The sequence below is a fragment of the Dermacentor silvarum genome, chromosome 4 (genome assembly GCF_013339745.2).
Source record: "Dermacentor silvarum isolate Dsil-2018 chromosome 4, BIME_Dsil_1.4, whole genome shotgun sequence".
In the NCBI taxonomy this organism is placed as follows: domain Eukaryota; kingdom Metazoa; phylum Arthropoda; class Arachnida; order Ixodida; family Ixodidae; genus Dermacentor; species Dermacentor silvarum.
The window spans coordinates 29,311,618-29,335,486 of NC_051157.2; the positions used below are offsets into that span (position 1 = coordinate 29,311,618).

Here is a 23,869-nt window from a genome sequence, read left to right on the forward strand (position 1 = left end):
TATACGTATGTTAAAGGGGCTCTGAATCACTTTTTATCGAAGTGGAGAAAGAAATTTGAAGTGAAAATAGTCTATTTCAGAATCACTTTGCCGCAAAAAGTACTTCAATGCGCTCAGTAGAAGCGGAGTTATTGGCAATCAAACTCGGCCTCCCTTGTGCTCCCCTTCCTCCTTCAATGCCTTGCACTGCGAAGGCTACGACGAAGTGGGGTGGGGCCACAACGCTCCGCCTCGGAAACTTCACCGTGGCGCGCAGTTCAAATTTCATTTTGGACTTCCGATTTTGGTGCCTACGAAGCGCTAAACGTAAGCCAAACGCGGTTGTCCTCAGTGAGCCGCAGTGGGCTTAGTCACTGGACTCGTGGCGGCACCTCGCGACGGCCGCGGTGTAGCCGACCGCAGCGACCAATAGCAGCCGTGTATTGGAGTGTGCTTTATTACGATATAAAGCACACAGAAAAGAGCGAGGATCATGGGGTCTTTTGAAACGAGAGCGTTTGAGAGAAAGGTGACTTAGCGCTCCGCTTGCGAGCTCCACGGACCGCGTACGTACGACAGCAGAACTTGGCTGAGATGTTCACAACAGCGTATGCTATCTGCGGACTATGTTATTTCACCAAGCCAGAGGGGTGGTACAGGGCCCCTATAATAAATTTACATAACGCTACACAATGGAGGGGTCTTCCAAATAGGATTACGTGGATTGAAGAAAAGAACATTTTAACGCGATAGCGTTAACTCTTTCCCTACCATGGGAAAATAGGTGTTTTTTGTATGTTACGGCAGATGTTTTTTTCTGAAGAACTACTGTTCTCAATATTAAGTGTGATACATAAACAGAAAGCACAATGAATGCACTTCTCATGAATAAAAGTTTTATTAACGAGATATATGTCATACAAAAGATAGAAATTGTTAAGATCGAGATTGTGTGATAAAATTGAACAAAGTTTGTAAGGACACGCTAGGTATCTACTAAGAAAAAAATGTAACGAAAATTACGAGATATACAAAATGTATTGCCACACATTTATTATTGTAGCCATATAATCTCATTATAAGGAAAAATTTCGTGGAGTGAAAACTTTTTTCTGTACCATATATCACATTGCTACGCCGGTGTCTCGCCAATAAACACAATTCGTGTGAATCTGTGCAGCCTGTGTGCTTGTGACGCACTCCCCCTCTCTTCATAATTGTGGCGGTATGTTTTGCAGACCGCTGCCGATGGATGACGAAGAGCCGAACGATGTCGCGCAGCTTCCGCGCGACGCCACCAGGTCTGAGTGGGACGAAGAAAACGGTTGGTATCCGGTCTTTACTGGAAGTTCGTAGCTGAGACGATGGCGCTTAATTTTTTCAAAAGGAGTATGTGCAAGCTAACCTAACTTTAATGTAGTATGAAGAGATCCGTAAGTGCAAGTGTCGGTGGTGATGGTGGTGTCACGCTGAAAAGTGGGCCGATCCTGGTGGCAGGGCAGAAAGGGTCCACACCATAATACCCAACTTTAATGTAGTTTGAAGAGATCCGTAAGTTTGACGAATGCGCAGCCTTGTGTTGTATATGTTAGATAATAACTTGCCCACGGAAACTAACTTCATTTTGGCCTATCTACGTAAGGGTGTCTAAAGTTGAGTTTGTTGTTTGAAGCCCGAGCTCACGGCAGCATTCAATTTTATAACTGGTAAAAATGAGTTGGCACGCAGTACTTCCTGCATCTGCAGTCAGCTGCTGGTATTTGGAAAGCACCGCTCCATTAAGTAATTGGCAACGTTCATTCGCAAAGTGTAGTTATTAGTGTGTTCTTGGTGCTTATCGAACAAACTTCGATGCCCACTACTGCTAAGAATCTCAGACATCGAAAATTAGTATCTTATCTCCTATTTCTTATAAACGGGAAACCTCATTGCTGAAACACCCGGTATATAGTCACATACTATTCTTCGTTGTCAATATCGAGCGCCTTGTTTCGTATGCTAATCGCGACTCCTTAACGTTCATCGTCTTCGATGCTGTGCGGGGCCGCAGTGCATGGACAAGTGCCCTCCGGGAGGCCGTGGCCAGGCTTGCACGCGCAGGTGACCCCGAGCCACGAATCACTGTCATCGCCGCCGTCCTTCTTCGAGCCGACGCCGGCATTGCCCCACGACCCTAGCACCGAGGCTGGACCCGACGATCCCGAGCACAAGGATACCGGCACGGCGGGTGCTGGCTTCGGGGCGGCCTGCGGACCACGTGAACGCTGTAGTAGTTCTCTCGGGCTCGCCTGCCTTCAGTGAGTAACGTTTGTGATGCAACCTTTGTAAAGAGCGTGACATATACATCGACAGATTCTATATTAAACAGCAAACAGTGCGAAAAGACAACGAGGACGGAAGAGAAGCCCGTTTGCTACGTGACGCGTGTCTCAGGCGCCGTGCATTTCGGAGGCCACGCTCAGGCTTCGCGATGGCGGCACAAGATGGCGTCAAGTGTTGTTAGGGAAGCGCGAAAGAGGAGTCCCCGCTGCAGTACATGCCACATACATACCTCGTTTCGATGTTGGCCGTACGTTGTGTCGCTATATGGATTAATTGCTAACGCATTACCGTCTACAGTCATCACGAGATGGGTTATGCCGCAATTTGTTTTGTATGTTTTTTTCACTGCGATGGTGGAGCAGAAACATGGCGAGCGTTTTTTGCTTAGTCCACTGTACGTTCTTCATAGCCCAACTTTGGGACGTTAAACCCCAGAATTTAATTTGAGTTATAGGGATTGGGACCTAAGCTTCCTGTCCTCTTTGCTGTCAGCCGAAGCACGATAGAATTATAGAAATGAAAACTGCACCGTTCATATAATGAACCGTGCCTGTAGACTTTTGGATCGAGTGCGATCTTAAGAACGCAATAAAAAGAACTATATAGAAGTTGCCACAGTTTGATTGAATATTTTGTTCTTGAATTGTTATTACTCCTGAACTAATGCGATAGCAGGATGAAGTGGCAGTGCTTCGTACATGGGGATTGCTATGTATTTCTCGAACCCTGACCTAATTTCATGGTTAATTTGTCCTTCTCTCCAACAAAGGGCCGAGCACGAAGAATATCGCTGTGGGTGCGGCCAGGAGACGCCAGTGTTCATCAACGAAGGTGGCGTCAAGAAATGCGTTCGAGGTAATCAGTTGCGGTTGCACGTTTCTCAGGTTAGGCTCTCAGAATATGCCATTATTGAAGATAACATAATTAATTTCATTGTTCATTGCCCATATGACATTGGCTCGCATGAAGTCGTGCCCCCGCCATCACCGTGATCGGCCATTAGGCCACTCGGCTGGACGGATGATACGAAATGAATGCAATCTGAAGTAAATACAATCTTTGCAAAACAGAAACGCTGGCTTTTCTTGTCTTTTTTTTTTGAAACTCGGAGATGTGCGCCGCATTCGCGGTCTTCCTCGCAGCTAAGTCGATGTACGAGTCGTGCGTGAGCCACCGGGAGTGCAGCTTCCAGAACCCAAACCTGCAGTGCGTCGACTTCCTGTGCTACTGCCCGCTGCCTTACGTGCTGACGGAGTTGCACCAGTGTCTCGCACGTGAGTGAGAAACGCTGCTCGCGATTACGCTCCATAGCGTCACTTTCTCGGCTCGGCGCACTTAACGACGGGAGTTCCTGAGACGCATTTGTTCGTCACCAGTTCCTGTGCGAAGCATGTCTCGCTGGTCGCGATGTGTCTATTAGTATTATCGCTACTTAGTTTATCTGCACGGGAGGATGAGATATGTTTAGCAGCGCATTGAAAAATAAATAAAGGATATCAAGAAAAAGAAGGCTGAAAGAATAGAACACTATAAGCATGATGACACGTGACTTTCCGAATGTCACATTCATTGCGCGTGCTGCGCTGTCTCCGTTATCCTAATATCAAGATTATTTGCAGTGAAGGTGCGGGGGCGCCAGATACGAAATGTATATGTAGACCAGAGGGACTTCAGAGATTTTTAAATTAAAAGCGTAGCTATGCTTCCAGGGCGGCAGCGTGGCTCTGCGTTGCTCGTTAAGCTTGAAAGTCGTGTATTAATTGGTTAATTGCACTATTATTCTTAACGCGTGTGTTTAGGTGCCCAGGATCCGCTGAAGGACAGCAACAAAGGTCGAGCCAATCCACTCTTGTGTGAATCCATACGCGAGTTCGCTGAACTTTGAATTTTTATTTATTTTGCAGCATCCGATCCGCACAACAACATGATGTTCGCAATCGCTCCCACGGCGGTTCTGGTCGCCGTGCTGCTTCTGATTGGCGGCGCTTACACCTACAGAAAGTGAGTACGCCGAGCGACTGTGTTCGACGGCCCGCGTTAGCCGAGGCTCATTCTGTCGTAAGAAACGCAGCTTTGTAATCTCCCGTGACACGAGAGCAGCTTAGGGGCATACTAATCGCTTTTTAAGACTGTTTTTATAACTTCCTTTTATGTTAGGAACACACACGAAAAAAACTGTTTATTATTCACATGCTATGGTTAAGTGATAAAAGCAGCCTCTAATTCTACGTAGACGAAGTAACCGTCTCGTTGTGTCAGGATAAAAACAGCTCCTTTTTGCCTTAACACATAGACAAATACGTAACATGGTGTGGTAGGTTGCAATGAATGTGCTGCACCCTAGATTTCCATGCCGTCTTGAGGTATTCGAAAGGCACTTCACGGCAATTGCTTGGCGATATCCTGGTATTCGAAACGTGCTTCACAGTTGTCTTGCGTAGTCTGTGGCGATACAATGGCTTAGGTCAAATTAGTGTCGTATTTCTCCGAAGCTGATGGGCATGGATACAATCAAAGCATTTATATACAGTTTCACATGCATCTGACTCCAAATTCAGGGTGAATATTTTACGTAATTGCTTCTGAAGTTACATTTTAGAAAGAACTGAAGGTAATGTGTGCTATAATGTGCGAGGGGCCCCAGGAGGTTATAGATGGGAATGATAGGAGCCCAGTTTCGAACGTCGCTTCGAGTGTAATTATAAAATTGTGTTCAGGTTTTATTACACATTACAAACTCGATTAAATGTTATGCTTGATACTAATGGTAATTGACTTTCAGAATAGAAGGCACGTGGGGAGATAACCGAAACCAAATAGGGTTGTCTGTAAACACTGTCTAACCGCTTTTTGAACAAATTTTCGCAACATGTACTTTTGCATTTGATTCTCACAGTCTAGGATAATTCTGTGGCTAAAGGCAATGCTTTACCTGGCATGGCCCGGCCGCCTGTACGCATATTTATGTGACATCAAAACATTTTCTTCAAATCAATTCGTGTGGAACACTCGACACTATACTCGTCAAGTGCAAGGGCTGAATAAACGCAACACATTATTACTGTCGTCAAGATAAAAAAGGCGCACTGCTCGTGCAGCATCAACGTAAGGAAGAAATTAAATGAATATACAAAAAAGTATTGTTATCATTACACAAAGTAAAAGTGTATGCGCCAAACACACTGCATAACGAAATGAATTACTGACGACGTCTTTTCCAACGCAACAGCAGCTGGACACAGTGAGTAATTACGATTTAAGCCGCCGTGATTGGTCAGTGGCTATGGTGTTGGGCTGCTGATCACGAGGTCGCGGGATTGAATCCCGGCCACGGCGGCCGCATTTCGATGGGGGCGAAATGCGAAAACACCCGTGTACTTAGATTTAGGTGCACGTTAAAGAACCTCAGGTGGTCTAATTTAATCCGGAGTCCCCCACTACGGCGTGCCTCATAATCAGATCGTGGTTTTGGCACGTAAAACCCAAAATTTAATTATTTACGATTTAGGAAACATTGCGATGTAAAAGAGCGCATTTTTTCTTGAAATAAGTTAGAGTGTCAATAGAACCATTGAGCACTATTAATAAAATATTACTAGCGTATAACAAGTCTGCCCTAATTTTAATGCACTTGCCATCAACTGCGTATGATAGATATAGCAGTCTATTAAACTGCTAGCAGGCTATTCAGGCGGTTTGATGCCGTTGCGATCTTAACGTGCTCGTAGAGTACGCTAAGACCACGTAGAGTATGTGCCAATTGGGATAAAAACAATTCTGTTGCGATTTAGCGGTAAACACGAAAGAAATGCATTAGCATTACGTCGCACCCCTTTGAGGTACCGGAAAGTGTAGTTCAGGAGCTCACTCAACACACCTCCTGCCTCTTCATGGAGCGAAGTGCAACTGGCGGCACATATATGTACATATGTATATATATAGTGGAGGTAGATTGGGGACGGGAGAGCCTAAAAGAGCCAGGTGAACGGCTTCTCACACTTCACACGCGTATACTTTTTGTTTGCACTTTGACCCTCCTATTGCTAACGCAGTAATAGACGATTTATCCGCAGGGTATCCGGCGGCAGCAGTGCCTGGTCGACCAACAGCAGCGTTCTCGGCCTGCGCAGCGCCGACGAGCGTCGCCGGTCGGAGTCTACGCGTCGCGTCTCGTCGGCCATACGGCTGGGCCGGAAGACTGAGGCGAGCAGGCGGCTGCGGCTCTCGCTCGACGAGCACGGCGCCGCGCTCAGGAACGCCAAAGCGCCCCGGCACCCGCCGCGATTCATCAAGAGCAAGCCACGCCAGCAGAGCATACAGGTGCGCGTCGGCATGCAGAGGCCACCGCTCTGATTGGTTGGTGCTGCACACGTGTCACTATAGCAGCGGTGGAGCAGTGGCTACGGTATTCTGCTGCCGAGCACGTGGTCGGGGGTTCGATTCCCGGCGTCGGCAGTCGCATTTAGATGGGGGCATGGGGGGAAATCCTTCGTGTATCCGGATTAAGGCGAACGTAAAAAAAAAAAAAAACACTTTTTGTTTTTTTACGTTCACCCTAATCCGACCCTGCGAAAGTGGATGTCCACCGATGTTGTGGAAAACCACCACTACAACTACTGAGGGGGGTATTCTTTATAAATACGAAATAATTATATGGCGATGAAGCGAAAAATCCGGCTGTTAACATCCAATGGTACCAAAACCCATGTTATCAATTGCTGACGTCACGTTTGACATGATGATGGAACATGATTACGTCATCGCCTCAACGTCGCGTGATGACATCACATCAAACGTTACGTTAAGTGATAACGGCATCGTCACATCACGATATCGCCTGATGACGTCATCGCGTCAAACGTGACTTCACGCGATGACGTATTCGTCAAGTGACGATGTCACCTGATGACTTCATGTGGTGCCTCTTAGACACTGTGCGCTTCCCGCTTTTCTGCAGTGTCTCCGGGAGCGGCTCACATTTTTGTGTGGGCAAAAGTCGCAGACGTGGATACGAAAAATCCCGACCAACCTGAGGCTAACAGCTTCGCTTTAAGTGTCACAGGCCTGCGTGGCAGACGCAGCACAATCACAGCGTAAGCTTGAGGAGCAGCTCCATAGGAGACCGTCGTAAACGCACTTGAGGGTCCTGGCGGCGAAGCTGTCGGGCCGCATTTTCGGCAGCACGCCCTAGAAGGTCTTCACGGCGAAGTCTCTTTGCGTCGCTTTCACGAGAACGAACTGAATTTTCCTCCCGGCGTCGACGGCAAGCTGCGTCTTTTGCCGCTATCTGCACAGCGGCCTGCTGAGACCGACGTTGCCTAGTTGCAGCCGAGCGCTTAGCTCTACGGTTCGCTTCTTCAGCAGCGGTTCGCACCTTACGAGGAGGCTCCATAACTTGTATGAACGAGTAAACACAGGTATCGAGACTATGCGGTGCACATGTCACATTCCTTGAGACGTGGCACGATATGATTCAACTGCTACGTGTTCTGACATCTGGCGGAATACAACGCAACTGCAATGCAAAATGTGCATGTATCGACGCTACGCGGCGAGCATCTCGCATCGCGCGACTCCTCGCTCTTTAGGACGCCTTTATAGGGCATGTTCCCGCAGCAGCTAGCAAGCGCTAGCGTGGCGCAATGGTAGAGTACCTGACTCGCCTCCTCGCCTCCTCTCCGTACCGTGCACATGTTGCCTTTAAAGTCCCTAGATTTTCTGCTCTTTTTTAAGTAGCGACGTCTACCTCCGTCGGCCGCCATGTTCTTCCTAACCTCCTGAAATGGTGTATCTGCGTAGATAGCATCCGACCGTCAACTGCCGCTGTTGCACCACACAAGTGAAATATACGCTTCAGGCATGGGGCCACAGAACCAAATACGAACCCAAAAGCGGCTTAGTACTGCGCTGTTGAGGCGGAACGCGAAATTTGTCTTTATGGTGACGCCTGCCGCGTTATATCGCGGTCGTGCAATACGACGTCTGCCGCGTTTCTAGCTGCGGTCTCGCCGACCGCAGGAAATCTTTCGCACCAGAAAAAGACAAAAAGATAAACACGCACAGAAGCGTCTTTAGCCTGTCCTCAAGTTTGCTCGCAGCAGTGTGCAAGTGACAGCGGGGAACAGCGTTAGGAAGAACATGGCCGCCAAAATGAGCGCCGACCAATGAGATTCGTCGGCGGTGCTTCAAAGCTTGTCGCTACTTAAAGAAAGCAAAAAAAAAAAATATCTAGGGACTTTAGTTGCCTTGACATGGGACGTTAAGGAGAAGGAAGGAGAGCATGCGCGCGGCGCGCGCAATGCTCGGGAGAGGGAAAGGCAAAATGAGAGCGAGATAGAGATAGAGAAAGAAATTGTAGCAGCACCAACGAGGCAACGCGCAGGGCTGCTGCCGACGCCGCCCGCGTTCCCCGTTTCCCGCGTTCGCGCCGGGGAAACGGGGAAACGTGGGCGGCGTCGGCAGCAGCTCGGCAGGTTTCCACCAGCCACGCACCGGCAAGTGTGGAGGCGCAGCTTGGCCGTGACATCACAGGGGAGGTAAAGCTCGGAGCCGCCTCGATGGCGGCACAACTCTCGTTGACTCTGTGGTGAGTACATCTATAGCGTTGACATGGGATGACCAAAGAAGATTCGGACACCCGAAGAAGCCGCTCATCTTGAAGCGCGCCGCCGCCAAGCGAGATTCTGCGCGTCGGCGGCGAGCCGATTCGGAATACCGTGCCTAGCAGCGCTTAGCGTTTCCTAGGAAAACTTAGCCAAACCTAGTAAAACCTGGAAGAAGCTAGGTCGATCACCAGCTTCGCTGTTTACTCCAGCCTTGCGCCACTAGTGCAAGCTGTCCACTTTGTTTTGTCACATTCCTGGTGACAGCTGCGACGGACACCGGCGGCGGCGGACATCATCAACAGAATCGGCTATTAGATTGAGCTCATAACAGCTTACACTGTAAAACAAAGTCGCAGTTTCGCCTGAAAGGCGAAGCATCGATTGCGATAGCAAATTTGTAGAGAGCTATACGAAGCAAAGATAGTAGTTTAATTAGCCGTATAAGGTTGTAAACATTCACTTACTAACTAAATAGACAAGCATGGTGTCACGCATGCACAGGTAAACATGAACACATCTCGCTCGATGACCTCGGAAACTCGCTGTGAAAACGCCGGAGTGAGAAAGCGCGCCAGCAGCAGCGGGCAAATTGACCTTCGCGCTTTATCTCGTCTCGCTTGATCGCGGACTAAACGTCGAAAGCACTGCGCATACGAAGCTACTGGAACTCGCCGCATGCACTTTGTCCCCATTACAGATCGCTTTGAAGCTGAGGCCCGCGCGGGCGCGCACTTCGCCCACATCGCAGATCGCTTTCAAGATACGGCGCCCTCGCGGCCGCGCTGTGAGCAGCAGCCGACGTAGCAGAACGCAGTCCCAACCCCCTCCTTCTCCCTCTCCGTCGCCTCGCCCCCGTGCCTTGTGCGCGAAAGCAGAACGAGTGCTTCCGGCCTGCCTTTTTCCCTTGCGTGCGCTATATTGAGCCGCGACTGCCGGCTCCCCCTCGTGCGCTTTTACTCACACACACAGCGTACGGCGTGCGGCGACGATTTTATCGCCGTTTGACCTTATACGGAACCTCACGGCGACGGCAGAAATGCGCTTGGAGTGTCCATATAATTGCTATCGCAATAATAAACAAAACGAAAACCCAGGTGGTAAAAATTAATCCAGCGCCCTCCACAACGTCGTCTCACAGCCCCAGCTTTGCTTTGCAACGTTAAAATAAATAAATAAATAAATAAATAAATAAATAAATAAATAAATAAATAAATAAATAAATAAATAAATAAATAAATAAATAAATAAATAAATAAATAAATAAATAAATGTGTCAACAGGTATCCATATGACTGTCTACGCATGTGAGGACCCCTACTTCTGAACTAGAAAAGCTGCAGTCATCGTAACAACAAAGAAATACACTGTATTAAACTCTAACATGTAATTGATATTTAATAATTCATTAAAACGCAGTAGAATATAACGAGCCCGCGATCTTAGCATGTTGCTCGTTGGACTGTATACACAGTCGCTTTAGTGGTGGGTCTCTTTCTTTAAACTTTCTGAACGGCTGTTGTGTGCCAGTTTTGTGACCTAGCACTAACATATATATTAAACGGTGGATCTACTTTCAACTTGTCCCGGCCGTAAACAGCCTACAGCCGTCATAAATTTATGCAGACCTTATGCATACGGGCACACTAACACTCCTAAGCAATGGCTGGTCAAGCGGGGTCGAATTTCAGGCATCACAGTTCCGGCGTACGTCGAGACTGTAAAATTGCATTCCGGCTTATGGGATTCTGCTTTATTTCGTATATTTGCCAAACAGGTCCTCAATTCTCCTGATACTTCTCGTATAATTCTCTTCTCTGTGTACATATGGCAGATGTAGTTGCGAAGTAAGATATTCATAACTGCGTGCGGAAATACTGTACGGACAATGATACGACGTTGTCACTCTTTCGATATCAATTATTATTTCTTTCGAAAGTCTGCACTTTAAAGTTAATTTAATTTCCAAGCGGGGTATTGTGCGCGAATCATTTCACTCCCGTTTTCTGCGGAAGGTCCTTCTCGCCACATTATTAATCCGTAGCACGAATAACACGAACAACACGCGCAGAGAACGAAACTGGAGCAAATTGCTAGCTACAGGCGACAAGCCGACGCAATCTACTTCGGACATATCGCCCGACGTCGGCCGCGTATATCTAACGTCGCACTGACAACCAACGGTATAATTACGGTAGAACTGCGTTCCTTGCTTGGAGCGTGGTTTAGGCGACGAGGGTTTCCCATCATGCGTTATTAGGCGTACTTACTACGCCAGGGGATGTCATCGACCAAATTAGGGCAGAAATGCGTTCCGCATATGGTTGCCGCCTTGTGGGCAATAGCGCAGAATTATTGCGGCCCTGTTCTTGAAGAGTGCGTAACAAGAAAGCATAGAGCTTCCTACAAAAATTTCTAGGGGGAGTTGTGGCGCTAGTGTCTACGAAAGCTTCCAGAATGGCGGTTTAACCAACTTTGGAATGAGGATTACTACAAGTATTGGACTGAACGTCGTCCCTTCTGGCTTCAAACGGCTTCATTGTTTTGCAAATTTCTGATTTTCAACAGCATATTGCGTTATGAGCGTTGCAGTTAGCAATGATTACGCATGTACGCAGAGACTAATTACTTTGCTGTGTTTAGAAAAACTATCAGTGCTGGGAAATTTAGAAGAATGAAGCGTTATAAATACCGTCCCAAGAAAGTTTGAAGCCTGCCCAAGTACCGAGATTAGACAAATTTGCGTGCTAACTTATCACTATACTTGTTGCAGGGCTTGTTGGTTCATAATTATTACGATGTGTTAAGACGACAATCAATCAATCAATCAATCAACCAGTCAATCAATCAATCAATCAATCAATCAATCAATCTGCTAAATCTACTTCGGATACTTCGGAGGGCGCCGAATTCATTTTGGCTACCTAGGTTTTTGTTTTGTTTATTGTTTCACAGCGTAAGCTGGTATGAGCTCATTCCAATAGCCGTTCCTGTTGGCAATGTTGTGCGCCGCCGCCGCAGTCCGTCGCAGCTATCGCCAGGAATGAGAAAAACGATACCCGGTTCCCGCCGGGATCAAGCCCGGGCCCTATGCACTGTAAAGGCGCCCCAGCGCTCGCGGAGTCACGCGGTGCCAGATGCCCGCCGCGTAGCGTTGATACGTGTACACTTTGCACTGCAGTTGCATAATACTGCACCAGGTGGCACGCCAGGCAGCAGTTACATCGTATCGTGCCACTTGTAACACGATGTGAGATGCGCGCCGTGCAGCGTCGATTGATCGATTGATTGGATAAATAAATAAATAAATAAATAAATAAATAAATAAATAAATAAATAAATAAATAAATAAATTGGAGGATGCTTAAGCTTCGCCTGAGTGGAACGCGATAGCGTTATTGGGCCCCGTTCGCATCGCATTTTTGTTTCAGTGGGCTTCAACGCAACACAGAACGTGAGAAAGCCAGCTTACACAGACCAAGCTTACACCGATCCCCTTAACGTCGGCTTCACTTTTTAACAGAAGTGCAGTGCTGGGAAGACGTCTTTCCAGGGGCAATATAAGTCGTCTTATATTAAAATGTGAAGGCACTCGCACCTTTTATTTTATTAATTGTTTGCTATGGCGCCGACGCGCGCGCGTGTCCAAAACGCATTAGGCAGGCGAAGTCCCAATTTGACCTGCCGAGAATGCGAGCGCCATATGGATAGCATTTTCATAAGTAAATTACCCGAGCGCGTCGTGTTGGTATGGTAGAAATGCTGAAGAAGGGGTTTGTGTTTGAGTTTCCTCGTAACAGAATTGCATTTTCTCGTACATTCAAATTACAATCGGACACCATCATGTCTGTAGGTTGTGGTTAAGTCGTACTTTACCATTTTTATAACGGATTTAAATGTTAGAAATTCAATTTTTGTTCACCAAAACCCTGCACCACGTGGAGGGCCTGCGCGGTCGGAGTGGTACGGGATGATTTTCTCCTTCACTAACACCTTGCGCCACGCGGAGGGCCTGCGCGGTCGGCGTGGTTGGGGATGATTTTTTCCGCCACGGACACCGACGCCGGCGCCAACGCCGGATTTTCTGCGACACGGGGCCCGTAACGCTATCGCGTTAATAAATAAATGACTCAATTTGTCAACAGGCATGGCCATGACTTATTTCACTTGGTTGGCATTCTTAACACATCGTAGTAACCACGTACTAACCGTCATACCCACGGTTGCCGAACAATTGCAACGCCGTAGTTCCTTCTAACAAGTTTAGTATAAAACATTATGCAAGAAAACACAAGCCTCACCGAACGTGTTTCCCATTCGCCAGCGAACACAGAGGTCGCGTTCGCCAGACGTCCGGACCAACGTGATTAAGGAGGAGTCGGCGATCTTCTCCGAGTCGGCCGGCACTTCGTCGTACCATACCTCGCCTCGCCTAGCAGGGCTGGCATCGTCCAAGCCAACCAACGTGCATAGAATCCTGCCCGTGCACGAGGAGGTGGCCGTGCACATCATTCACCAGAGCCCGACCTCGGCCTCCCAGGAGCTGTCCAGTTGAGTCCGAGAGTTAATCCCGCTTGTGTCGTTCTGAGTAGCTGTGGCAGCAATGCTTTTTAATGGGAAAGGACTCTATGCAATCCGTAGGGTGACCCGCAAATAGCAAGGGCAGGAAGGAGGCCATAGTTTTCTATAAAGGCTGTTAGAGGGAACTCGGGCGGTTGTGTCTACGAAAGCTGCGATCATGACCGTCCAGCCGCCATAGCGATGGCGGACAGTGCATGGATTTACTTAAACACTTCCTTCTGCTTCAAATGACTTTGTGACTTTGCAAATTCATAATTTTCGTCGAAATATTGCGTTAGTACAGAAGCAGCCAATACTGTCTACGAACGCGATCGAGTATAGTGAGACGTGCTCCTCTTGAAGGAAATGCTTGTTTGTTTGCTTGTGGTGTGTGATGATTGCTTGGCATGGAAAGCACCGTGGACGTCCTCAGAAGTGACGCCTTTTTGGGGATGTTTCAGAATTGACAAAGCCCGGCCATAAGCAATGCAGGTCTCCTTATTAAAGCGAGAAGCGTGGAAAGGGTGGAATATGTGGCGTTATAAGATTTCTTTGTTTCCTTTGGCGAATTTTGGGCGTAGAGTTACGCCGTTCATGTCTTGCTCAGTTTTCCAATGACCAGCGCAGAACATTAAAGTGGTCAAAGGGAACGCATTAGTACAAGGGAGCACGGAATATCATAATCTGAAAGCCAGCTTTATTTGTTTTTTGCATTACATTAAAATGAGTGTGGTTGTAGTCCGCTGTTTAAAAAAATTACTAGGGGTCCCTTATGCTACAACTAAGACGACTTGAAGACGAAAGCCCGAGCGCTGCAAAACTCACTGACACGACGACCACTTTTTACGCTTTGTAAAATTACTTTTGACGTTTTCTTTGTTTTTCTTTATTCACATTTTTACACATTTTGCAAAGTCATTTTTGCAAGTCATCCTTATTTCACCAAACTCGGACCGTGACTCGGCACTTTTTCTTGCTGAGTCAACATCACTCTGAAGCCACAATTTAGTCATTTTGTCAAGTCATCATGCTTTTTACAAGTCACCCTATGATTCACCAAACTCGAACCGTGACTCAGCACTTCTTTTTGAATAGTCGCTCTCACTTGGACCCTCAAATTTCACATATATTTTTTGCAAGTCACTCCCTCACTTCATATCCCTTGGATTCACTCTTAATTCACACTTGATTCACCCTATTACTGCTTGGTTCACCTTCATTCACTCTATCATCTTGGTTTTACTTCCATCACACTTGGTTCGCTCTATTACTCAAAATTTGCAATTTTCATTATACTCTTGATTCACCCTATCCCCACTTGATTCACCTTCGTTCACTCTTAATTCACTCTCATTTACTCTTCATTATCTAAGCTCACTCTATTTCATCATTACCTTTCGTTTGACTCCTATTACCCAAATAAACCCCTTCACCATCAATTCACTCTTAATTCACCTCATTCACCTCTCTGTATACCCATTATCACTTTAGTTCACTTGCTTAATCATTCTTCCACCCTTAATCGCGGTTTTGTGTGCATTATCGCCTCTTATCTTAAGAGGACCATTTCGTGTCGACGACGCGGTTTTGAAACGACCTCGAAACGGAGACCTCACCATGAGACATATAAGGCTTTTGCCCTAAAAAATATTCTCACAGAAGTCGAAGCTCAGTTCCTCGCTGAAGCATATCGCATCAGAAATATTTGAAGAATGTGCCTATCGATAACGCAACCAATGTCTTGCATGTTTTCTTGTTTTTGATTAAATTTAAGTGCACCCAGATCAGTGTATAACAGCGCTAGTTCAGTCTTTCTTCGACCGTTCTGGTTTGACTCAGTTTTGCGTTAGGATTTGTCAACTCATCCAGTTAGCGCTTTTACGCGCAGAAACACAGATGCCACGTTTCACCGAGTTCGTAGTATACTTTAATGCTTCTGTGTTTCCGTCCCGCATTGCGTCCCCAGCCAGTCGAACATAGAAGGCCATTATTTCGAATGTCCCTGCTTCAAGCTTTGCGGGGCCACATTGATCTTTTCGCAATGCGCACGCAGCCGAGGTTCCGTGGCTGAGGAAGGCGCAGGAGGAGGCAGGAAGGCGGGAATCCCCGACGCGGCTGCTGCTTCCACGTAACGACCCGCTGTGCAGGATGCTCAACGAGGCTGAAGTCAAGGTCAGCGTCGAGAGGCACAGCTCGACCGTCAGTGACGACGTCACGAAGGCCGCACGTCCGCCTCCAAGGTGCGCCTTCCGGTTTGCCATCGTGTCTTGTTCTCTTACCGGTTATGGAATTTACGTGCGTACAGTGGTTATATTGTTTTTCTCTGTGACCGCATCCCCAGGGTTTGAGTTATTACATCAAGGAGAGATGAACGCAGTCGGCGATACTGCCGTAGTTCCTTACAATGCAACAAGCAAGTAAAAAAAAAAAAAAAAAAGACAGACGATTGAAACTCGCGTGCGTTAAGCGATGACCACCTTCCAGCCTTACAGCGGCCCACCGCTACTACTCACGTTTGGCATGATTGCACAACTTAGCATGATTTCTTGTGGTTTAAAATTAAAAAAAATGTTTCACATAATAGCAAAGAAAAAAAATGACACGCACACGCTGCTTTAGTAAAGAATAAAACATTGTGGCAGGCGGAACCCTGCTAGTCAAATGTGGCTTCATGGTGTCTTGGCTCTTCGAGAAAGGTTCCAATTCGAAGCCGCCACTGACCGGCATTCTCACGCATACAACAACACGACAGCGCTAGTTTTTCATCTAGGTAATTATGCGTACCTCTGGGCACATCATATGATTGGATGGAGGGATGAGATTAACAAATGTGCAGGCATGTGACGGAGTCGGTCGACGTGTAGGACAGCGGCAAACTTGAGATGACTGGAAGAGGCTTGGGCCTTGCAGTGGAGAGTTAAATAGGCTAAATATCAAGAAGAGACAGGAGGAGGAGAAGGGAGCGCACAGCGGCTTTCACTAACGCCTCTGTTATTAGCGTTTAGCTTATTGAGATATCCGACTCGTTATCGCGACCTGCGTCATCTTGGTGCGGTGTGCATGAGCAGCTGCGCTCTGCGTGTACGCGCTCCTGCTGCATATCGCAATCTCCGTAAATGTTCTATTGCTTATACAGGCTGACTAATCTGATATACTGTATAGAAATGCATACCAGTGGGCTCCAGAAAAAATGCCCCGGTAAAAATGGCTCCGTATGAAAGGCCCCCGGTAGAAATGGCCCCACGTGTAAAGCAGGAAAAAGTGGCCCCATAGCCCTGATGACAACAATGAAAATGGTCGCAGTCAAACGTCACATGACAATATTACAATTATTTGCTCCCCTAAGAAGGAGGAGCAAGTCGTCGCTCGTCGCTATATATATATATATATATATATATATATATATATGTGTGTGTGTGTGACGTACCGCACAAGGACGGTGCGGTGCAATAGTGGGGAAGGAGGACGACGAAAAAAAAATTGTCGCAGTTTCACCCGAAAGGCGAAGCACCAATTGCGATGGCAAATTAGTAGAGAGCTATACAGAGTAAGGATAGTAGTTTTATCAGCTGTATAAACTTGGACATGCAGCAGCACCAGCAACGCGCAGAACTGTTGTCGACGCCGTCGGCGTTTTGCCCGCGTTCGCACCGAACGCGCGCGGCGTATTTGTATAAATACGTATTTGGTGCCGCAGCTAAACGTCGCCTCCCCTCCCTCCCTCCCGTCTTCCACAGCCTTTCGCGCGACGGAAAAATTTGCGTTTGCTCTCTATGTATGGAAAGGAGGAAAGAGACGCTTAATTCTGCAGCCCTTCAGGGAGCATCTCGGCCTGATACGTGCCGCCTATGCCTGCCGGTTTTGCTTCGCCCAGCCATGGCGACTCCACTCTATCCCTTCTTTCGCTCCCACTTACCCCTCCCCGTTGGCGCTGAGCCGTGCTTCCTCAAGGGCTGCAGAAGATAGCGCCAACCTTTCCCTTTCCCTCAAGAACCACTTATCATCATCATCATCGGCGCAGAACGCGCGTTTGCTCTCCGACGTGCGTTCGCTCCCCGTGAAAGCGCGCGTCCCTCGCGCCCTTTCACTCGCACATACAGCGTCCGGAGCGCGGCGACGATTTCACCGCCGTTGACGTCATACGGAACCTCACGGCGACGGCGACGCCGACGGCAGAAATCTGCTTTGGAGTGTCCATATAATTGCTATCGCAATAAAAAGGTAGTTTTCGGGCGACCATGTTTGTCTCCGTCCGCAACCTCCTGCTCGCGTCACACATATATATAGAATAATGTGCACCTAAATCGAAGTACACGGGTGTTTTCGCATTTCGCCCCCATCCATATGCGGCCGCCGTGCCCTGGATTTGATCCCGAGACCTCGTGCTTTAGTAGCCCAACACCATAGCCACTAAGCAACCACGGCGGGTACGCGCCCTTTGCGTCGGGGCCTTTGTATCGGCGGTGAAAGTCCGAGCACCACGAAAACGCGCGGGAGAGCTTAAGAAAGTTACCAGCTTTGAAAGTGCGTTGCTATCTTTGAAGATGATTTACGATGGCACCTGCCGTTTTTAGCATTCGTTTTGCACAGTCTGAGAGATGTGGATGCGTCATCGCGTTCTCGTAGTCGAGTGCACTTAGTTTCATCGTGCCCGCGCGTCTCGGCTTTTATACGCGCTCTTCTTGGGAGTGAAACGCTGCGACGAAATGCTGCGAGGATTCTCGCAGCTTATCGGGCGAAACGCGTCGACACATTCGAAACGCCGCTACCTGAGCACGTCGTGCCGTGGAAAGTTTCGAAACGCGAGATGTCGCTTAGGTGCGGCTTTTAGCCTCGAGTGCAGTGAGCTCGAGTTTCGCGATTAGTCTGAAGATCTAAAGCATGCTCGCTTCGTCATAACTGCTTCCACTTTACTTGCGTAGTCGGGTTTGAGAAAACTCCTGAAGCACCCTGTTGGTGGCCCTGGTGACCTTTTGCCGTTGCCACCGGCTATGGGAAATTCGATCTCTTGCAAGTGTAACCTCCATGATGACTTCCTCTTTATTTATTGCTTTTGTGTGCGTTCGCTTCTTACAAATACCTACGAAATGAGGTGAGTTTAACGGGGAGGTTGAAGCAGCGTCAACCCTCTCAAACTTGCCCTTTTCTGCACAGCCATGCAGCGCACGCGGCGGTGTACATAAAAAGAATGCTGCATGTAGTATGACATGCATATGTAAAACAGCTCACACACTAAGCTGGCAAATTCAGGCGCCTGGTAGTGAATACGGCGAACATAGTACAGTATTAGCGAAGGAGGCCGGTCATTGTAACGCTTCTTACAAACGAACAGTTTTTTTTTAAAATTTGGTCTCACCTCTGCGCGAAGTCTTGTCACTTCTCTTGCATCAACGAGCTGTCTAATACGTCACTAAATATCAAACTTATCAATCGTTTATCGTCAGAAAACACGTTCGAAATTGTATCGGGGGTCACAGATGGATTTCGCATGATTGCCAGATAAGAGCGCCCATGGCACACACTACATCAAGTTCACCATTGTACCATTCAGAGCAGTGTTATACACTGCAGAAACGTCTAAATTTGAGCTTGTTGGTACAGTTTCATCGCGGCAAAAAACAGTGCGAGAAAAGGAACAAGAAAGCAGACAGCATAATTCACTTTCTACTCCTGCTTGCTCTTTCTTGTTTCGTTTGTCGCACTTTTTTTTTTGAATGACCAGCTGTGATGTTCGAAACTGAAATATAGAGGCCTCCAAGCTTGACGCCATAGCGGACAATGATTGGGCATTGCCTCGTCTACACGCCATTTCACAATAATGAGTCACTGTAGCGCAAGCTGCAGTTGGCATTAGTAGCTAGTGAGGAGCGTAATCATGCGAATGTGAGTGTCTTTACCCAACATGTACCTTCATCAGCGCCAGCGCGTCATCTGATCAGTCTGTTGTTCAGTTCCCAGCATCAGGAAATGCCTCGTTGCTTTCGTTCGAGTTCAGTATTACCGTAAAATTATGCAGATGGTGTAGGGCATAGTCACAACAAAATTGATCCGTCGACAAGAGTACTTTGAGGTCATATTACTGGCTGACGTACTAGCCGCAGCTCTTAAGGCAGCAGCCGACAGGTGTTCTGGACACCTTATAGATTCGTTGTGACAGCGGGAGCGCCGGATCGAAGCGTACCATGTTCACGCGCGCCGCCTTAGCACGAAACGGGATCGAACGAAACTGGTCAGAAATAGCAGCCGCTGGGAAGGAGTTCGGGACAAATGCACAAGTGCCTCAGTGCAGGCCTGCGAGGCAGTCTTGGGAAATGTCAGACAGACTCTGGTCAAATATGGACACCAGAACCCGAGGCAGAGTCACGTGAATAAAGAGCTGGGCGCTAAAACTGGGCTTAAACCGGCAAGAAAATTATATCAATCAATCAATCAATCAATCAATCAATCAATCAATCAATCAATCAATCAATCAATCAATCAATCAATCAATCAATCAATCGCTGAGTATATTATGGGTCATATACTATACTCGGACATGGAGTGGTGCCTGACACCGGCAAGAAAAATATATTGCCGACAGCCAGTGGGGCTATACTAGTTCAGGTGCAACCAAACTAGGAAGGCCCACTAAGCTTCATCAAATCACTCCCTCACCAGAACAGGAATTGGCCTCCCTGGTGCTCTTCGGCCATACCTCCCTCATGACTCCGAAAAAGACAGGGTTATTTGGAGATCGCAGGGAGAGGCCTTCGTCCCTGCAGTGGACATAAAATATATGCTGATGATGATGACTATACTCGGATACTTCTATAGACATACACATACACATACTTACAGACAATTCTACAAAGGTATGCTATACTTTCTTTAATCTCGCAGGTTTATCGGTGACCGTCGAAATTCCGGTTCGCAACCGTCGGGTCCCCCACCGGGCAAGTCGCGGGAGGTGAGCAAGGCAGAGTCCACCACCGAGGACTCGTTCATGAGAGAGATTCGCTTCAAGATGAGAGCCTCCTCCGTGCCGATGGTCAGCGTTCAGGAGCGCGCCATGTCCACCGAAGCCGTGCGCACCACGGACACCGCCGTGCAGCTCGATAAGACCGGCCCGGAGATGATTGACCAATCGCAGCAGATGTCCGAGCAGCCCAGCCTAGGTAAGGCTGCTAACCATTAAAGGCTTATAGTCCCCTTCTTCTGCAGGGTAGAATGAAAGTGAATACATATACGCCAGCTGACCTGGCTGTTTTTCGTTAAAGAACTGTCTATTGATCCGATACTGCCGACCGAAAAATTGTAAGCATTCGATTAGAACGTTGACCCTGTGAAAACAGCGACAATAACATGATCGTATCAAACTGCCGCTACGTCGCAGCTGCTGCTAGATATTTACCTTGCCAGAGATGACGGGGGGATGAGAGGGGGCACGCGGCAGAAATGATGCCTTTTGCACACAAGTGCGTGAATCGAAATTTCGTAATACTCCTAATAGCCATGGATTGGTGACGCTAAAATCTGAGCATCATCTGAAAGGTGTAAGAGAGACAGAGAGGGCTGTCAACCTGGCAAGAAAATATTTATTATTTTCCGACATGATCTTGTCTGATAAGAAGGCTTGTATTCGTTCAATATCCCTCCCCTTTGCCGATTTTTGAGCTAATGTGAAAAATTACATATTCTATAGTATTTGATAATGGGCTTTTCAGTTGTAGTTGTGCTGTAAGCAAGTTAACCAATTCCCATTGTCTCACAAAAACAGTACCACTGGGGTCAGTTTTCAGTGCCTTTAAATATACTTGTACTGCGGTATTTTTAACGTTACACGTGCGTATACAACTAAAAATATGCCTAGTTTTGGGGTCCTAGAAGTGCGCCAGCCAGTTCCGCCTGCGTTTCCCCCAGTTTCCGCCCGGAATTTATTACAACGCCATATAGGGCGTAACACCTAAAATTAATAGGTGAGGGGTCTTTCCATTTTGATTCGCGGGGCAAAACGAGATTGCTTGGTTTCTCAGTAGGGCCGTAACGTCCAAATAGCCTCAGTATTGACGGTGGTATAGAGTTGGCTGTTCATGTATTACTACATTTGCAGCTCCAGAGCTCAGAGCCGCCGCTCCTGTGCACAAGTTGGTCCAGGAGGCGAAGTCGCAGCAAAAACCAGCGAATGTGAGCAAACAGCGAGCTGAAGAAATCGTGGAACATCCGTGTGAATCTCGGCAAGGTCCCGTGAAAGACGTCAATGTAGAAAAATCCCAGAAGCCCGGTGTGTCTTCATCGAGGGAAACGCAACATGAAAGACCAAACAAGATCCCCGGAAAACGTCTGAGCTTCCTCAAGCGCATCTTTTCCGATTCGCCGTCAAGCAAGACCCACGTGAGCGTTGCTCAGGAACCACCGCCTATGCCAGGGCCTGCAAAGAAAATATTCCAACACCCTCCGAAGGTGGCGGACGTTTCAAAGGTGATGAAAACCGTGAAGCCTGCAGAAGATTCGAAGACAGACACTGGCAATGTTAATGTTAAGGAGCCAATTTTACGTAAAACAGGAGCTACCGACAACATTTGTAAAGAGCCGACGACGAGAAACCCGGTTTTTACAGACGTTCTCCAGGAACTCGTCAAGCGTTACGCTGAGAGGATGGCCTCGAGGGCATCAGCGAAAGACGTTTCCTGCAACGAGGTCGCAGAAAAAACGTCGTCCCGGTTTTCTGGACCCGGCTTGACGGTACCCGACATCACCGCGCCTCTTTCTTCCAAGTCAAAGACAGATGTCCCTCCGAAAGGAGTCGTAAAGCAGAGCCCGTTTTTTCTCAAGGAACTGGAGACCATCAAAAACACGTCGCCGCCAATGTCTCCGCGGTTTTACACGACGACCGTGGAGGAGTCCGACATGCTCTGCCCAACAGTTCAGGGTATAGTCGAGGCACGGGAGAGTCGAAGAGCTGCGAGCAGAACGTGCATCGACGACTTTCGGAGGCAAATCGCACTCGCGGACCGAACCCCGGCTGGCTCACCCAACTTCACGACGACGACGATTGACGAGGGGGCCAAAGTTCGAACCATCAAGGGCTTCCTGCATCCACACACGGTCAGGCAAGACGGACAGCGAGCTGGTCCGAACCTTGCTGCCAGACCACAGAGTTCGAGTCAGCTGATCACCACCGTGGGCAACAAGCCGTTCAAGGTTTGTGCGTGGGGCGACAGCTTCAGTATGACCGATGAGACTCCGTCTATTGAGAGCAGGATAGACGGCTATCTCCCCCCGAACACTCCACCACCGCAGGTCCTCTCGCTGAGGCAGGAACTGGAGGCCGCCAACGCTGCAGCTGGTGTAAGCCTGGAGCAAACGTTCAGGGGCCCGAGAATGGACGCCAACTGGAGTCTCGTGACTCCGGAGGCCGTACTCGGAAGCATGGACGTGGAATCGAGCGAAACCTCCATGGGAGGCCTTCGCGCCACCTTTAAGCAGTCTGTAGATGTTGCATCCAGAATGATTGTGCCCTACGAAGATGATACGCGCGTGGTTCCTGCATCAAAGGACAAGAAAGTCAAAGGGAATGAGCGCAAGAAGAAAGTCAATTTTCAGGAAAAGCCCTTCGCTGACGTGCTTGCAGAAATCGAGGAAGATTATGAAGAGTTTGTAAACGAAGCAAAGTTCAGGCAAGGTAAGCCAGGTCGATGCACGGACCTGTTGCGATTTACGTGCGAACGGATGGACGCGTCGCTTAATTTGAAGGCCTTCCTTACTTAGGCTTTCTCAATGGCCAGACTTATTCTAAAGCTGAAGTTCTTAAATATCGTCTTTAGTTTGTTCTGCTGCAAGTGTCACCTGGAATGATAATAGCTCGGCCGCTTTTGAAGGAGTCCTTTCATTTACGGTATTTCTTCAGTACGTTATCATGAAAAGAAATTTTGAAAATTCAGAGGGGCACTAAGCGAAAAATAATTGATGTGCTCTTTTAGAAATTTTGTCAAAACAGTCATTTTTACGGGAGAAGAGGCTTGGTGAGTGATAAAAAAATTAATGAAGAACGGGTGGCAACGCCGCTTTGAAGTTCCTGCACTAGCGCACCGTGACGTCACAGATTTTGTCGGCGTTTGCTCAGACCCAGGCAATACGTTATTGGTAAAATTTACTGCATTGTGTTCTAAGAAATAGAAAGACTGAACCTAGCAGGCTTCGAGAAGCTTTGACAAAATTCGTGATGTCACATTAACGTACCGGCGCAGAGGTTTCGGCGCAAAATTCAGAAATATGACTATGGTCTTCATTTCTCACGAAATTATTACTATTACCACGAAATTAACGCAAATAGAGGTTTGAAGAAAAAAAGAACCTGACCTGTCTAAACAGATTGAATGTTTTTCAGCAGCGTGCGTAGTGTAATATGCACCGTATTAAATACTACG

The 23,869-nt window shown here is 47.7% G+C and overlaps 1 protein-coding gene across 1 annotated transcript in view; it reads left to right on the top strand.

Annotated features, from left to right (window-relative positions):
• The window catches only part of LOC119448453 (uncharacterized), a 33,763-nt gene that overhangs the window by 453 nt on the left and 9,441 nt on the right, over positions 1 to 23,869 (top strand). The window contains exons 2-11 of the mRNA XM_049665165.1: positions 1,218 to 1,303; positions 2,030 to 2,276; positions 3,071 to 3,156; positions 3,444 to 3,575; positions 4,206 to 4,302; positions 6,375 to 6,621; positions 13,228 to 13,453; positions 15,517 to 15,703; positions 20,343 to 20,617; positions 21,553 to 23,124. Coding sequence (XP_049521122.1) covers positions 1,218 to 1,303; positions 2,030 to 2,276; positions 3,071 to 3,156; positions 3,444 to 3,575; positions 4,206 to 4,302; positions 6,375 to 6,621; positions 13,228 to 13,453; positions 15,517 to 15,703; positions 20,343 to 20,617; positions 21,553 to 23,124 — 3,155 coding nt within the window. The remainder of the gene's footprint in view (positions 1 to 1,217; positions 1,304 to 2,029; positions 2,277 to 3,070; positions 3,157 to 3,443; positions 3,576 to 4,205; positions 4,303 to 6,374; positions 6,622 to 13,227; positions 13,454 to 15,516; positions 15,704 to 20,342; positions 20,618 to 21,552; positions 23,125 to 23,869) is intronic.